Source organism: Hemicordylus capensis, chromosome 2 (genome assembly GCF_027244095.1).
Source record: "Hemicordylus capensis ecotype Gifberg chromosome 2, rHemCap1.1.pri, whole genome shotgun sequence".
NCBI classification, from domain to species: Eukaryota; Metazoa; Chordata; class Lepidosauria; order Squamata; family Cordylidae; genus Hemicordylus; species Hemicordylus capensis.
Window position 1 is genome coordinate 261,698,124 of NC_069658.1, and position 16,019 is coordinate 261,714,142.

Sequence of the window (16,019 nt, forward strand, 5' to 3'; positions counted from 1 at the left end):
TTTTCTGGTCATTTGGCAATGTCTACCTCACACATTATTATGAATGTAGAGAAAAATGGACTTTGACACTAAGAAAAAGAGGTGTTTTGCAATAGATGACATGTATGTGAAAAAATAACTTATGCATGAAAGGTCCCTTTGGGTGTTTTTATTTGCCCCCCCCCCCGTTTGTCTCAATGCGTAGGCAGTCATGGTGCAAAGTATTTTAAACATAGCTTAACAAATGCTTGCGCTGTCACCAATATGGCAACTTGCATACAGGCTGCATACAATTCCCTACGGTACTATTGACTTCCACATAGGCCGTTTTGTCTTGTATTCATTTTGGAGAAGGTTCACACTGGAGTGCAAAAGCATCTTCACTTTGAAATGCAACTCTGTGTAAAATCAGGTTCTGGATCCAAGCCCTGGTGCAAGCTTCAGATGAGTGACTTACATCATGCTTGGAAAATCCTCTCCATACTCAGTAGCACTCAGAAACAACATGACATTAAGGTGCTTGACCTTAGGTTGAAACAGAGAGAAGCCTTGCAAAGGAGAAGTTCTGTTATCTAAGGAATTGCCTTGAATGTAATCGAACAAGTTATTTGTTTTTTGGAGCCTTTGGCCTTTGTTCTTGGAACCCACCTGGTCACAAGTGACATGAAACCTCTGCAGGTATCAATGCTGGCTCAAGAGCAAACAAGGCAGGCTATAACTACAGACTCAGTGTTTGCTCCTGTGTTACCAACTGCAGAAACTGAGGGTAACTTTGGCAGCCCAACACTCTTCCAGACGGACCAGTGAATTTGGCTCAGAACCCAAATCAAAACAAAATCCACTACTGCTTCAGTAACACTGGAGGTGAGTCTTTCTGTATCCCTTTCCCTCCATCACAGGAATTCAAATGGCTGATATGAGAGCCAGGCACTGCCCTTCCAGGAAAGAAGATGAGGCAGTGTGGTGTTTCTGGATGATCCATTCCGTGATCCAGGCCAGCTTTTGAATGGGGCTTTTGTTACTTGTATTCCAGTCCTGGAGTAGAGGCAGGGCTAACAAGCAGCCAGCAGCAAGAGCACTAGAGGCAGGCTGTACTGGCCTCTCCGTAAATAACATCTCTCTCATTAAACTGTTAATATTCCGGATTCAACTCCACTGTCTTATCCTTGCATACTACTACTCTTTCCTCTGGATTCTACGGGCAGTCATCCAGGGCTGGATTATGACCTGGATTAAAGTCGATTAAAGATTATGACCAGGATTAAAGCTGGATTAAAGTCTGACATAGCCCTAAGGTATGTCAAACTTTAAAGGCCCCATGACATTATAAAACGGCTCAAAAGTCTTGCCCCAGCATGTCACATGACACTCCCCAACCCCACTTTGCTGCACTTACAGCAGCATTCATCCAAAGTGGTGAATGCTGCCTGTAACTGTAATGGCAGGTGTTGGTCTAAACTGGGGCCCTGGTCTAATATTTTTTCATATAATCTAGTTATTTCTCCACAGATTTAAGAACTCAGTTTGAGAAATAATTGTGCAGCCATATATTTTTGTCTTACCAGAACACTTTATTTTATTGTATTTATAGTTCAATTTCTATACGTCCTTTCATAAAACTCACCCCAAGGCGGTTTGCAAAAGTTAAAATACAATAAAACTCCATCAAAACCACATTAAACATGAAAATCAGCTAAAAAAATTTAAAACCATGAAAGCACCACAAAGCATTAAAAAGCCGGATAGAATAGCCGGGCAGCTGAGAACGTCTGTTTTTGCCTTTCTCTGTTTTTCAACCAGTTATGTAAAGCTTGAAATGTAGTCATTTTTAGATATTCAGAGGCCCCTCATAAGGGGAGGCCCTAAGCCATAGCTTACTTAGCTTGTGCCTAAATCCGGCACTGCAGTCACGTCAAGCAGCAGATTATTGGGGCACTAACAGTATTAGAGCGGCAGCAAGATGCCCACCATGGCTGCTACTGAAGCAGCTCTTTGGGATCAATCTGACCCTTGCAAAATTTGCACGCTTTGTAGAAAGTGCCTCTCCTCATATTCTTTGTGCAGCTTGCAAGAAGTGTGAGGGAAGAAGAGGAGGCTGCTGGCAAGCTTCCTTCCTCCCTGCCCTCCCTGCCATTTCAAAGCTTGCAAGTGTTGCTTTAGAAAAGGGGCTAGTTCCCATCAGGGGCATGGGGCAAGGCATCTGGTGCTTCTCCTCACACACTGTAATAATCTGCACACACACACACACACACACACACACCAAATTTATGAGAGCCAAACAAGCTGGGAGGGTAAGAGGTCTGTCAACATCTCCTACTGTGTTTTGAAAGACTTAAATCCAGGAAGGGGATTGACACTTTTCATCCGGCTCTGTTTTCCCAGTCCAAACTGTTGTTTTCTCAGTCTGTAGTTGCTATTTGGTACTTTCATGTTTTGCCCTATGACTATGAGGCAAATAGGAGCTGGTCTCTCTCTCTCTCTCTCTCTCTGTGGCTTATTTTGGGAAAACAAGGCAGGATCCACCCCCCAGCCCCAGTGCTGTAGCCCTGATCTGAATCAAGGCCCCAGCAACTAGTTCTCAGATAGAAATAGATCAGTTTCAGAGGGAGGCATAGTCAGTTTCAGAGGGAGGCATAGCCATTCCTTGCATGCTGTTCATGCATGTGCTGTGCAGGTAAATAACCTTATGCAAAAGAGGATTGCCAGGTAAAAATATTTGCATCATTCCATATGTGGTGGACTTGTAGTAAGGCTCAATTGTTTTGAAGCATATTCACGAGAAAATGGAACAAATTTTAGAGGTTATATTTCCCTTTCTGCTAGAAATCTTTCTTTTAAGTATGACGAAACCTTAAATTCCTTCTAAATGTAATGAACTGTCTTTATATATGATTACTGCAGCCAGGATTTTATATGCTTACAGTTGGCATGTTTTCGAAATCCCCTCTTTAAATGATTGGTTCCTGAAATTATGGGATTATGCCTCAATTTCCAAAGTTTCGCCTTACATGAATGAAGTCTCAACTGAGTCATTTATGTTAATTTGGGATCCCTTTATAAACTTTAATATCTGACAAGGACATCATTTGTTCCCAGTGTCCGGATTTGATTTGTGAAGCTTTATGTATCTAGTGTAATCAGGGCAACCAAGTGTTGATCAGGTGTAATCAAATGTCGATCATTGCTGCTGAACTTTCTTAGAACTGTTAACGTATTTAGAATGTTTCCTCTTTAGTATTTGCTTAAAGAAATATTATGATACTGTACTTTTCTTCTTATTATTTTTTATGTTTCATTAAAATGGAAAAAATTACACCCCCCCCCCTTTGCTTCAGACCCTCTCAAGGCTGTTTCTCATTTAAAAACAACAACAAATCTTCATGGCTTCGTTGCATTTTCATGTAACATGCAATTTGCCTCTGAGTAGTCACTGAAACATTTGCTGCTGCAAACTTTAAATATTAAAAGTATACGCAGTGGGGGATTTATTTATTTATTTAAAAAGATTTCTCTGCTTCTTTCTACGGTTCAAGGTAGCTTACAAAAATAAGCATTTAGAACAAGTTAAAACACAACGTAAGACCAAAAGTACAACATTAGTGCCACACCGTTCCTCTCAAAAGACTAGCAGGCAAGAACAAAAGGTTAGAATCGGGAAAAGGAACATTATCGTAACTCTGTGCAGGGGTCCTGTGTATTCTGTGAAAGTGCATTAAAAAGCACAGATACGTCTGGCTCTGAAAATAGGCTTTCACAGTGAGAGGCCAGTGATGGTTTGCTGAAGTGGAGGAGGGCAATGGTGGGTTTAGCTGGATGTCCTGTGGTCAGAAGTTGAGATGTCAGTGCTCAGCAAGGTGTATTGTGCCTTTCCATGACTAACTGAAGCAAATACATGATGCAGGCCAGGGTCTTATAGCTTTCATAAAATCATCTCAAGGCAGTTTAGCAAATTTAATACAATAAAATCCCATATAATTGCATTAAAATCAGTTAAAACCAGAAAACCATGAAAACAACAAAAACAACAAAAACTGGCAACCCCTGAGGGGTAAAAGCTTGAAAAAATAAAAGTGTTTTCAGTGGTTTTTTAAAGGAACCAGAGACACCAGAGAATGGATACCCACCAGGAGAGCATTCCAGAGCCTGGGGGTAACAAAGGAGAAGGCACTTCCTGTGTGCATGACAGTCGAGCCTCCCTCCATGTTGACACACAGAGCACAGCCCCCTGCCATGACCTCAGAGGCGTAACTAGGGAAAATGGCGCCTAGGGCAAGCACTGAAATTGCGCCCCCCCTGCGCCCCCTCCCATCCAAACATCTGACACGCATCTTTTCCAGATCATCATAGAATTCCGGTTTAGAGTACAAATTACTGCCATAAACAAAGGGAGAAATCAACACTAGGTACAAAGATGTGTGATATTCTCAGTGCCATCTGCTGCCAATATGCAGCAATCCACAAATAAACTGTCCCTCTACCCCCCAGGATAGAATAAAAGGAGTTTGAAAAGAAACAGTTTATCCACAGAAATTATGATCTCTTGTGGGCATGGGTGAGGGCCAAGCACCTTCCAGACAATTCACTCCCATGTTCCTTATGTTAACTATGAAGAAAAGGCACTTTTAATATACTCGAGTATTTTATTTATTATAACCAATTCATCTATAACACATCATCATTAAACAGAACATTTCCCTATGGGCTCAGTTCTATTGATATTTAGGATGGGAGCATGATGAATGAGAACTATACTGTTGTTTTTCTTTCTGATAACACATGGGACAAAGTTCGTATTCCTCAAAATGCACTTTATCTTTCCTGTGTGCCACCTAATATATTTTTTTCTGGTCCTTTCTCTACTTGTAGATAATAAAATTATGCCCAAAGAATCAGAGAAGCTACTCTTTTTTAATAACCTCATAACCTCCATAAAAACACAAGTCCTGTTTGCAGCAGACTAAGAGGAAGAAAAACACTTCTGGGACCAAAGGCAGACTTTGTTGCATACTTGATCAAAAATTCAGTTTTGATTGAATTAAAAAGACTGCTATTTTGAAGAAAATGTCACATTTTTGTTGGATTGGCAGAAACCCTTGGGAGAAGGTGGGCCCTCATATCCCGGGTGGTCCCGCATATCCAGGGTCCAAACCATTAAGGTATAATTTTTATAATGGTAGAATGTTGAAACAATCCCTCCTCTTAACTACGCTAGCACTCCCATAATCCTAAATAGCAAGGATAGCACATAGGAACCCCCAAACAATGACCTATCCTTCATTATCTGTAACTCATCTGAGCTGATGCCTTTCTAGTTGCCATGATGTCCATGTGGTTCCGAGGACTTTCATGCCTGCTCCTTCTCTTCCTGCTGAATTTCAGTTCTGCTGCTGAAGAAGACACTGTGGTGGTCACTAGCAGTGGTCCCATCCGGGGCAAGCGTATCATGACAGCTTCAGGCATGGTAACAGCGTTCCTGGGCATCCCCTATGCTGAACCTCCTGTGGGGAAGCTGCGTTTTCAGAAGCCCCATCCCCACCAGTCTTGGACCCATATCTTGGAGGCCACCAACTTTGGCAATACGTGCTACCAGGAAACTTCAGAATCATCCAGCTATCATGAAGAACTATACTCAGAAACCACCTTGCCACTCTCTGAGGACTGCCTTTTCCTCAATGTCTGGGTGCCTCATCCCCGGCCTTCTGCACCGGCCTCAGTTCTGGTCTGGATCCATGGAGGCGGTTTTTTCAGCGGGACTGGTTCTCTTGACCGAAGCTTCTTAGCCGCCACTGAAAATATTATTGTGGCTTCTATGAACTACCGCCTAGGTGCACTGGGCTTTCTCTCATTACCACCAAACGCTCCAGGGAACGCTGGCTTGTGGGACCAAAATATGGCACTGAGTTGGTTGAAGGAGAACATAGCTGCCTTTGGAGGGGATCCAGCCCGGCTAACTCTGGGTGGTCAAAGTGCTGGGGCTGCATCAGTCAACTTCCACCTTCTCTCACCAGCAAGCCAGTATGTTTTTGCTCAGGCCACTATACAAAGTGGAGCTGCTCTTTGTCCCTGGGCTTGGGTGAGCCCCGAAGAGGCCAAAGTCAGAGGAAGGACTCTGGGTCGGATTTTGGACTGTGCTGAGAAGGATGACAGGACCCTTGTGAGCTGCCTGCAGATGAAGGACCCAGGAGAGATTATGCAGAAGTTGCCTATCATAAAACACAAGTCTTTGTTGGATATTTCTTTTGTGCCAACAACAGACGGGGATTTCCTTCTAGATGACCCTCAAAATCTTCTGGAGGCTGGGAACTTCCAAGTCAAGCCCATCCTGGTTGGCTTCACCTCTGAGGAAGGCTCCTTGTTCCTCGCCAATAATGCTCCTGGTTTCAGCCTTTACAATGACAGCCTGATCAATCAAGAGCAGCTACTGGAAGGCCTCCATCTGCTGGCACCAGAGGCGTCTGAGAGTGCCATTGAGGCTGCAGCACTTATCTACAGCCAGGGGGAAGAAGGGGAGGCACAGTACCGAAATGCCTTGGTCAAAGCCTCTGGGGACTATGCTTTCTTGTGCCCAGTGGCCAAGGTGGCCAGCCAGATGGCAAAAGCCGGAAGCTCCATTTTCGCCTACTTCTTCACTCACCGTCCTTCTTTCTTTGCTGCACCTGCCTGGATTGGGGTGCCCCATTGTGCTGAGCTGCCCTACCTATTTGGTGACCCCCTGTCTATGGCAGGAGACAATATCACATACCCAGAATTCGAGCAAGTACTGAGCCAAAGGGTTATGTGGTACTGGGGAGAGTTTATAAGGACTGGGTATGTCATTCATTCCACTTTCACTATCCCCTGCTCCACACAACCAGGGCTGGCCCTACTTTAGAACAGCCCTGTCTTTGTTTGAGTAGCAGGACCCCGATTTTAACCCTGGTCTCCCTTCCACATTTTGAGAGTTATGTTCTTGACTTTGCTTTAGACACCCCTTTTTTTTAAACCTTCAGTGATGTTTTCCAAAATGTTATAAAAACAAAATGCTTTGCAACACAATTCAAGTCCTTTGAAAGCAACTTATTACTTAGCAACAGACTTTGGATACACACCTTGGGTCCTTACCAGCTATATTGATTGACGGATTGATTGATTGATTGATTGATTGATTGTTAAATTTATACAGCACCTTTCATTAAAAACAATCCCAAGGTGGTTTACAAAAGTTAAAAAACATATAATAAAAATGACAGTTAAAAGTATTAAGCTGAACATATGAAAACAAATCTGATTTAAAATATATAATATACAAACACAAAAACTGTACATGGATAAAAACACACAGAAGCTGCAATAAAACAATCATGTAAAGGCCTGGATAAAAAGCCAAGATTTAACAAGCTTTCTATTAGCCTTAGAAGACTTCCAATGCTTGGCAAATCAAGTGAGGGATAAATCTGAAATGATACTATATTTTCTCGAATTTAAGATGAGGGATTCCCCCCATATGGGGGCATCATCTCAGATTCAGATTCCTCTTTCTTTTGAGTAAATACAGGTATAATTTGTAGTTGGCCTCTATCTTTTAAGGCATCTTCTTACATTCAGAGTCACTTTCTATTGGGGTAAATATGGTAGCTTTGTGGGCTGTGACTCGCTGTACAGTGAGCTGCCTGTCTAACCAACAGGCGTGCTTGCTGCTTCTGCAGTGCTTTACATAGGAACATAGGAAGCTGCCATTTACTGAGTCAGACCATTGGTCCATCTAGCTCAGTATTGTCTACACAGACTGGCAGCGGCTTCTCCAAGGTTGCAGGCAGGAATCTCTCTCAGCCTTATCTTGGAGATGCCAGGGAGGGAACTTGGAACCTTCTGCATGCAAGCATGCAGATGCTTTTCCCAGAGCAACCCCACCCTTAAGGGGACTATATTTTACAGTACTCACACATGTAGCCTCCCATTCAAACACAAACTAGAGGACCCTGCTTAGCAAAGGGGACAATTCATGACCAGATCTCCTCTCATAAAACCCCATCTCACTGCTACACCTTTTGAGAAAAATTGAGTAGCCGCTGGAATGTGAAGACGCACTCCTTGGTAGCAACGGAGCCTCCCTGCTTTTGCAAGCCACACTGCTGGCAGAATTTAAAGTGCTGTGGAAGCAGTGAGCATGCCTGATGTTTAGGCAGGCAGCCTGCTGTGTGGTATGTGAGTCAGAAAACTACTGTGCTTTGGATTTTTATGAAGTTACTACCCTAAAAATCATGACTTCAAACTGTTTAATTTTCTCTCTCCCATTTAAAAAAAATGTTTGTGATTCAAATTTTTGTGGATGTCAGATGACTGTGCTGGTTGGTGCTTTAGCTAACAGCTCAGCTCTAGGGTTGTGCGTTTTGATTCCCCCCCGCTTTGTTTTTGGCCCAAATCCAAAACACCCCCATTTTGTTCTTTGTTCGAAATCAGCCAATCCAAAAACACCTCAATTTTGTTCTGTGTTCGAAATTGCAAAATCCGAATCTGAAATGTTTTGGATTTTAAAAAATGGCCCCAGGGAAAAACTAGTGGGTGGGGGTGGTAGTTCCCAATGGGTGGAAACTACCACTCAAATTTCAGAGGAATTGGGCAAAGGGCTGGTTTTTGGTGAATTTTTGAAGTATAGGATTTTTCCCATAGGGAAGAATGGAGGTTTCAGCAAAAGTATAGCTTCATGTTGGGGGGAAAGGGGTGGCCCAGAGCAGAGTAGGGTGGGTGGTAGTGCTCAGTGGGGGCAAGGAAGCTGCCAGAATTATTTCAAAGGAATTGGGCAGAGGGCTGATTTTTAAAGATGTAATGGAGTTTGAGTGTCTGTAAAGTTCTTCCCCATAGGGAATGATGGACCTCCATAATTCCTGCCCCATAACTGCACTTGGGTGGCACCAGGGTGGCCCAGAGTGAGTGGTGGTGTGGAGCACATAGGGTGCCAACCACCCCCATGAGTTGCTAACCCATGGGGTACTGGGTTCTGTTGTTTCTGAGATGTTTTGAGTGTAGATTCAGATTCTCTGGTCGCATATGAGAGTGGATTCATGGTTTGTCACTGAAAATCTCATATGCGACCAGAGAATCTACACTCAGAACACCTCAGAAACAACAGAACCCAGCACCCCATGGGTTAGCAACCCATGGGGGTGGTTGGCACCCTATGTGCACTATACCACCACTCACTCTTGACCACCCCAGTGCCCCCCAGGTGGAGTTATGGGTCTGCTGAAACCTCCATTATTCCCTAGGTGGGGGGGGAACCTTAAAGAAGTGTAAACTTCCAACAATTCCTAAGAAATCAGCCCTTTGCCCTATTCCTTTGGAATCTGGGTTGTGGCAGGCACCCCTTGGGGCACTACCACCTGAACCACTCTTCTGCCCCCAAAGCCCCCTTTCTGCCCTGAACCCACCCTAAATAACATCAATATCACACATCAACAACAGCAGAGCTTTGGGAAAAATCAGGCAGATTTCCAAAGGTCATGCACATCCACATCTGAAATGCAAATGATCTACACACAACAGTGTGAAACAACAACAATGAAATTCACAACTGCCCCACGCAGTGTGCACACTGCCCCACTGGCCAATGAAGGTAAAATTTACCCTTACATTTGCTTAAAAGGAATAAGGAGGCAATTGCCAGCAGATCAGCCCGTGCTTTTGCTGGCCAATCTGAGGGCTGGAAGGGCGGAAACTCAAACAGATGTCAAAACTCAAAATGGAGACTGAAGGAGAAAGACTTTTTGTGATTGCAAAATGGAGTTCCAAAACAGCCGAAACAACAAAACATTTTGTATCCGAAACAGGGACTTTTGTTTTGGCTACAAAATTTTCTGTTTTGAGCATTGGGTTGTTTTGGCTACAAAACAGCCGAAATGGCCTGTTTTGTGCACAAAATGTTTTGTATCCGAAACGAAACGCACATCCCTACTCAGCTCCCTCCCTTCCCCTCCCTCTCATCTGGATCTAACTGAATTGCACCTTTCTTGCCCTCACAGGTCTCCTGATGGGGAAAATGGTACACTGTGGCCAATCTTCATGGGACAGAACTTTTTCCGTATCAACACAGATCTAACACCGTCTAAGGGGATGTCACCCACCCGCTATTGTGACTTCTGGGAGTTGCTGGCCACGGAAGAACCTAAGGGTAAATAATATGGCTCTGAGGCAAAAAAAGATCTCATCACCGGGTTCGATTACCGTCTTGTTCAATGTGATTGGATGGTTGCCTACATGCTTCCATTCTTCTACTTGCTAGAGTCATGGAGCAACTCCTGGTTTTTGACGCCTCTGCATTTCCCCTCACAGACCTTCAAGAAGGTCCTGTTCCACAAAACCATTAAGACCACATAGCAGTTTAAATCTCAGTGGTGTGGATTTTAGGGATATGTAAAGATACAGATGACTACCTTCAAGATGGCATAATCGGTTCATCTTTTCTTCCTAATGAAATTTGTGGTTTTCATTGAAGCTGACCATTCATTTGGGATGAAAGTATATCAAGCTAGCATCGTCCATTTTGCAAATATGTCTTTTTGCCTTTTCCATTTTGCAAAGATGCCTTCTCAGAGGCATCTGGTGGGCCACTGTGGGAAACAGGACTAGATAGGCCTTGGACCTGATCCAGCAGGGCTGTTCTTATGTTCTTAAATACCACCTGACATTGACAAATGGTCCTAGGTTTATTTTCAGCATAGTTGAGCAGGCATTGAATGTTGCATTCTAAAAAGGTTACCATAGAGATGCACCAAGATTTCTTCGTGCCTGACACAGGTATACATACATACATATGGTGTCCCACAGGTAGTAAAAATACATTAATAAACTAAATCATTGACCTTTGCTGTCCTTTAATAAACCAGACTGATGAAACCCCGGTGCTACATGCAGGGGCGTATCTAGGGTAGGGCAGGCAGGGCACGTGCCCTGGGCGCCACTTGAAGGGGGCGCCATTTTGTGAAATTAATTTTTTTTAAAAATGGCTGCCAAAAACAAAATGGCCACTATGCATGCTCAAATGGCCTCTGTGAGGCCCTAGGTCATGCCAGGCTTTGCAGAGGCCATTTGAACATGTGCGGTGGCCATTTTGTTTTCAGTGGCCTTTAAAAAAAAAGATTATTTTTAAAAACGGCCACTGCACATGCTCAAATGGTCCCTGCGAGGCCCTAGAGGCCAGCAGGGTGAGGGGAAACCTTTGCAACCCCCCCAGCCTTTAGGAAGCCCCCCAAAGGGGCTACAGGTAATAATAATAATAATAATAATAATAATAATAATAATAATAATAAAAAATATAATATAAGACACTGTACACATATTCAGATTGGCACTATGTACAGAGAATCAGGGCTTGTGAATACTGAGCTGATGCTTATGAGCTAGGATTGTATTCATTTGCTCTTACTTTGCTTCTTGTGATAAGTGAGTTAAATGTGATTGTCTTGCTAATATGGCTATTAATGGTGAGTTTGTCTTTGAATCAGCGTGAAATCCTTAATATTAAGGCCCACTGGGAGTTTCTTGCTCTCTTTCTCTCATTTTAATTGTCTTTCTGAAAGATTAGAATATATTCCAAGCAGTGACACAGTTTACTCTGCATATCCTTTAATTATTTACGGAGTATCTGGGAAAAGTCAAATTCTCCATTGATTTTTAAAACTTATGTAATGGTGATGCTACAATGCAGAGTACAGCATTAGACAGGCACTTCTGTTTAGTTTTCCAAGTACACCTCCACACAGTATTTGGGTATTTCATGAGCCCCCGCATACTGAAATTTGTAGTTTTCCAGCATTTTTTGGTCTGGCTAAGTCCACTGCTAAATAGTTTTTGAAAGATTAAAAGATTAACGAGCTTGACTTGTATTTTTCAGCTGATATTATGGTAAAGTTATCTGAAAGATGGGTGTCAGATGCTTGGACAGGGGGCACAATTTCAGTGTTTGCCCTAGGCGCTATTTTCCCTAGATACGCCTCTGAGATGCACCAGTGCTGCTGAGGAGTTCCTGATTAAGCACTACATCACTGCTCACGAGGGAGGCAAATTGGAATTGTAAAAACAAACACAAACAACCAAAACCAAAACCAAAACCAGCAAAAACCTTCTAGGAATAGCTTTAATCAGTGTGGGCAACCCTTGTCCCCAAGTGTCCTCGAACCATCAGGGACATATTTTTGGGAGATACAAGTTGTTGTAGGGGGAAAGGAGTATTGTGGGAAATCACCCCTCTCCTCTTGCATGACAGAAAACGCTCTTCCAACAGCATATTGTTAGTTTAGTTGTCATCAACTGTTCATACTTATTTTGAAGGATGAAGGTGAGGGATCCATGCCTTAACTTAAGAATCTTTCCTATTGACCTGCAAGTTCTAAGGGTTGCTACCTTATTTTCTGACAGAGCACGTGTATTGAACTTGCTGATGGGATGATATATACACGGCTCTTTAGTCAGTGTATCATCAAGGCTATAAACACAACCATGCAGGTGGGAATTAGATCTGCAGTCACAAAACCCCTTGGTGCCTTCAGTTTCCTTTAACTAAATATACTTCACTCTTTTCTAGGCTTTGGCCTTGTGGCTTAAACAGAGAAGATTCAACAAAGTCCTCTCCCATTGGTGAACTATTTGAAAATTAATGAGGCATCAGATACATTTCTCAGTGGCATCAATATCATATCTCCGTCCTTCTTGGCTGTAACAGAGCTGCAAGATATGGCTTCTTGAAGTCTATTTTTTTTTACTCTGTGGAGAGGGAAAATCTTGAGGATCTCAATTTTCATGTTAAACAAAAGTAGTTTTCAATTTTTCTTAATTATTAATAAAAGTTTTAAATGGTGGTTTCAACCTTTTTACTTAAGCTTCTAAATCCAATGAGCAAATAAAAGAAGCCAGCAACTTGGAGAGTGTTTGAAGTCTTCTGTTTCTTGAACCAATCTTGATGTTGCCATTCTGTGTGCTTGACCTGTGAACTGGACCATTTGACATTGGCTGTAGCAAAGCTTCCCTCCTCTAATTATCTCTCCCTGGAAGTTATTCAGTCATGGCTTCATGCCGTGAGGTATCTAAAGAGCAAATCTGCTTCACAGCAGATTCGCAGATGTTTAATTTGTGGGATTAAATGGACCATTCACATAGGCTCGGCTCCTCTCCGCAATCCCTGCAGATTTTTTTCCTGTGTGCATTCCCACAACTTGCTCCAGGTTTTTTCTCCAACCAATTACATCCCAGAGGAGGAGGTGAGAGACCTTTTTGTTGTTGTTGTTGTTGTTGTTAGTTTGAGAGAGAGTTATGGAAGACTGGCGAGACAAGTTGCCAAGCAGCCGGAACAAACAACAGAATGCTTAACCCGAACCTGTTGAATCTGACCCAAATCTTTGATGATTTTATAATGAACTTGCCTTTGTGACTGCCTTCATCACCTCATTTTCCCATCTCCACCCCAGACCATTTAAGAGGCCATGGAAGTTTAAAGTAGAAATCATTCCTTTCTCTCTGTGATGAAGAAAAATGCAGCCTCACGGAATCAGCTCAGACACAAAGGGCTCAGGTTACATCAGCTTTCAGGCATCCTCCAACAACATTTGCATGTATAAAGCCTATGTTCCTATGGTGACCAGTGAGAGTTTTGAAAAAAGTTAAATTACTGGCAATGGCCCCTCCATAGATTGTGGGATAAGCGGTGGGGCATATCAGAAAGCTTGGTGTTTTTGTTTTTTTAAAAAAGCTGCTGCAAATAGAGGATTTTTTTTTACCCCAGACATAATTCGCGCCAAGCTAGAATGCGCAGCTGTAATTCCAGTGCAACTTCCATTATATTCCAAATCAACTAGAATGACTATAACCTGATCACTTCTTTGTAGAATGGGATGAAAACAGCAGGAATGTGGTGAAGACCCTTCTAAGAGCATCAGGCCTACAATATTTCAAGCAAATAAGTCCAGGGGCTTCCAAATATTTGAAAGGGGGGAAAAGTCTTCTGCTTGTGTTAATGCAAATTGGAATGAAAGAAGCAGGGATGGTTGCCCTTTCTGAGTTCTTTAGCCTATAATGGGTTAGGCATAGAATATATAGGCCGGTTTCCTAAGGAGATGAGAAATGGCAGTCAGGGCTAATTGGAAAGTTACAAATCATAGCAGGGGGGGAGCTACCAGCATTCAAAGGTGTCCCTTGAACACGGGCCAATCCACCCACTACTGCTTCCCCCCACCCCCTCCAGCCTGTCCCTCCTCTTTCCCTCTCCTCCTCCTCTGCCTGCATGACACTTGGAAGTGCTTCAAAGCTCAATGTGGGCAGAGAGGCATAGAAGGAAAGAGGAGAGGTGGAGAAGGTGAGGAGAGGTGGAAGCGGGAGGTTGTCACTGGAGTTCAGAGGACAGCAGCCATTAGGGTAAATATGTCTTTATTGTGCTACAGGAATAGACAAGATCAGCGAGAGGAGCAGACAGGATAATGAAAAGGACTCTGTCTCTAGTTAGTATCACTTCCAGCAAACGCTAGTGCCACCTACTGTCTGGTACATATTACAACATTTCCACGCAGAGGTGGAGACAAGTGGGCAGCGGAGGTGGCAGTAGGTGAGTGGGCCCTGCTGTTGCCGGTGAGTGTGGGGGGTGCATGCTTTGGGGGTGCCACCAGTGGGGCCCTGTGTCAAGGGGCAAACGTGCTAGCTATGCCAGTGGATCATAAAGTACAGAAGAAATTTGTAGAGTGGGCTTCCTACAGGTAGGAGACTTGTAGAGGTGTGAACGGCAGGGAAATAAGGAGGATTACATAAGAACAGCCCTGCTGGATCAGGCACATGGCACCTTGCCAAATGGAGGCCAGGTACTTGTGAAGAGCAGATCCTGATAGACAATTGAAGTGACACATTTGTGGCCAAGACAGACAGAGCAGAGGGGGAAATGTCCCAAAACAAATGGGGGAGAAAAAGAGCAGTGATAGGGGACAATGTTTGAGAGACAACATGATGACTGAATAAGCAATTGATAGAGTAGAAGCAGCAGTTAGGGATGTGCACAGAACCGGCTGGTCCGGTTCAGTTCAAGTCCGGACCGGACTGGGCCAGTTCAGTCCAGCACCCTGGTTCGGTCCGGTCTGGGTGGTGGTGGTTCGTGGACCAATTCCTAAAATAAACACAGATAAATAAATAACCTCATTCCCTCTCAGGGGAGTTTCTGGAAGAGGCGATGTGTGTGTGTCCGCGGAGGTTCCCCCTCTTCCACTGGCCTCTGTTATGCCCCTCTTTGCCCCGTTTGCGGCCTTCACCCGGCGGCCTGGCAGCCATTCTGGAGGCAATGCGCCTGCGTGGCTTTGAGAATGGCCGCCGGGCCGCCAGGTAAAGGCCAAAGACTGGCTGAAGAGCATCTGAACAGGGTTAAGAGGGGCATAATGGAGGCCGGTGGGGGAAGGCAGAATCTCCGTGGACACCCCCCTCACCGCCTCCAGGAACTCCCCCTAGGGGGAATGAGGTAAAAAAAAAATCTTTTTCTTTTTTAGAAATTGGTCCACAAACCCCCTGAACATTCAGTGGTGTTCGGTTCGAACCCGAACGGTTGAACCTGTTTGACATCAAACCTGTTCGCACATCCCAAGCAGCAGTGGGTTAGACAAATATACCACTCTGTGGCACCTTGGGACCTTGCCGAATTGGGCACTTACACCTGTTCTATTCAAGCATTCCCAAACACAATTTTAAACTGTTTAATTGTTTTTATCCCATGAAATTGTTTTGACTTTTTTATTCTGTGAAATTGTTCTAATTGTTTTTACTATGTTTTATATTTGTTGTTTTAAACTGTGTACACTGCCTAGAGACATACATATTAGGTGGTGTGCCCTTCAGTAGAGAAAGTAAAACCTAAGTGTGGGAATTCTGTCCCAATGGTCAAAAGGGGGGAGTTCAGGAATGGTGATATTAATGAGACTCTGACAGAGCCAACTTTCCTTTCAGATATCCGACTTCCTTTTGGCTTTCACAGCTCAGTTAGAGAAGCAGGGATATGTTTATGAAAATGTTGCCTCTTTCTGACAAAGGGGACCAATAAG

The 16,019-nt window shown here is 43.6% G+C and overlaps 2 protein-coding genes across 4 annotated transcripts in view; one reads left to right on the forward strand and one right to left on the reverse strand.

Annotated features, from left to right (window-relative positions):
- Positions 1-16,019, reverse strand: part of LOC128343529 (cholinesterase-like) — a 94,142-nt gene that overhangs the window by 28,574 nt on the left and 49,549 nt on the right. The window lies entirely within an intron of this gene.
- Positions 744-12,812, forward strand: LOC128343532 (cholinesterase-like). Of its 3 annotated transcripts, none has more exons than XM_053292745.1 (4): positions 744-843; positions 4,846-6,786; positions 9,978-10,126; positions 12,539-12,812. In XM_053292745.1, exons 2-4 carry the CDS (start codon positions 5,297-5,299, stop codon positions 12,556-12,558), a joined length of 1,659 nt encoding a protein of 552 aa, XP_053148720.1. In that variant the 5' UTR covers positions 744-843; positions 4,846-5,296; the 3' UTR covers positions 12,559-12,812. The 3 variants fall into 3 exon arrangements, with proteins under 3 accessions (XP_053148720.1, XP_053148719.1, XP_053148721.1); XM_053292744.1 differs by lacking the exon at positions 744-843 and adding an exon at positions 2,303-2,653; XM_053292746.1 differs by lacking the exon at positions 744-843 and having other exon boundaries at positions 4,827-6,786.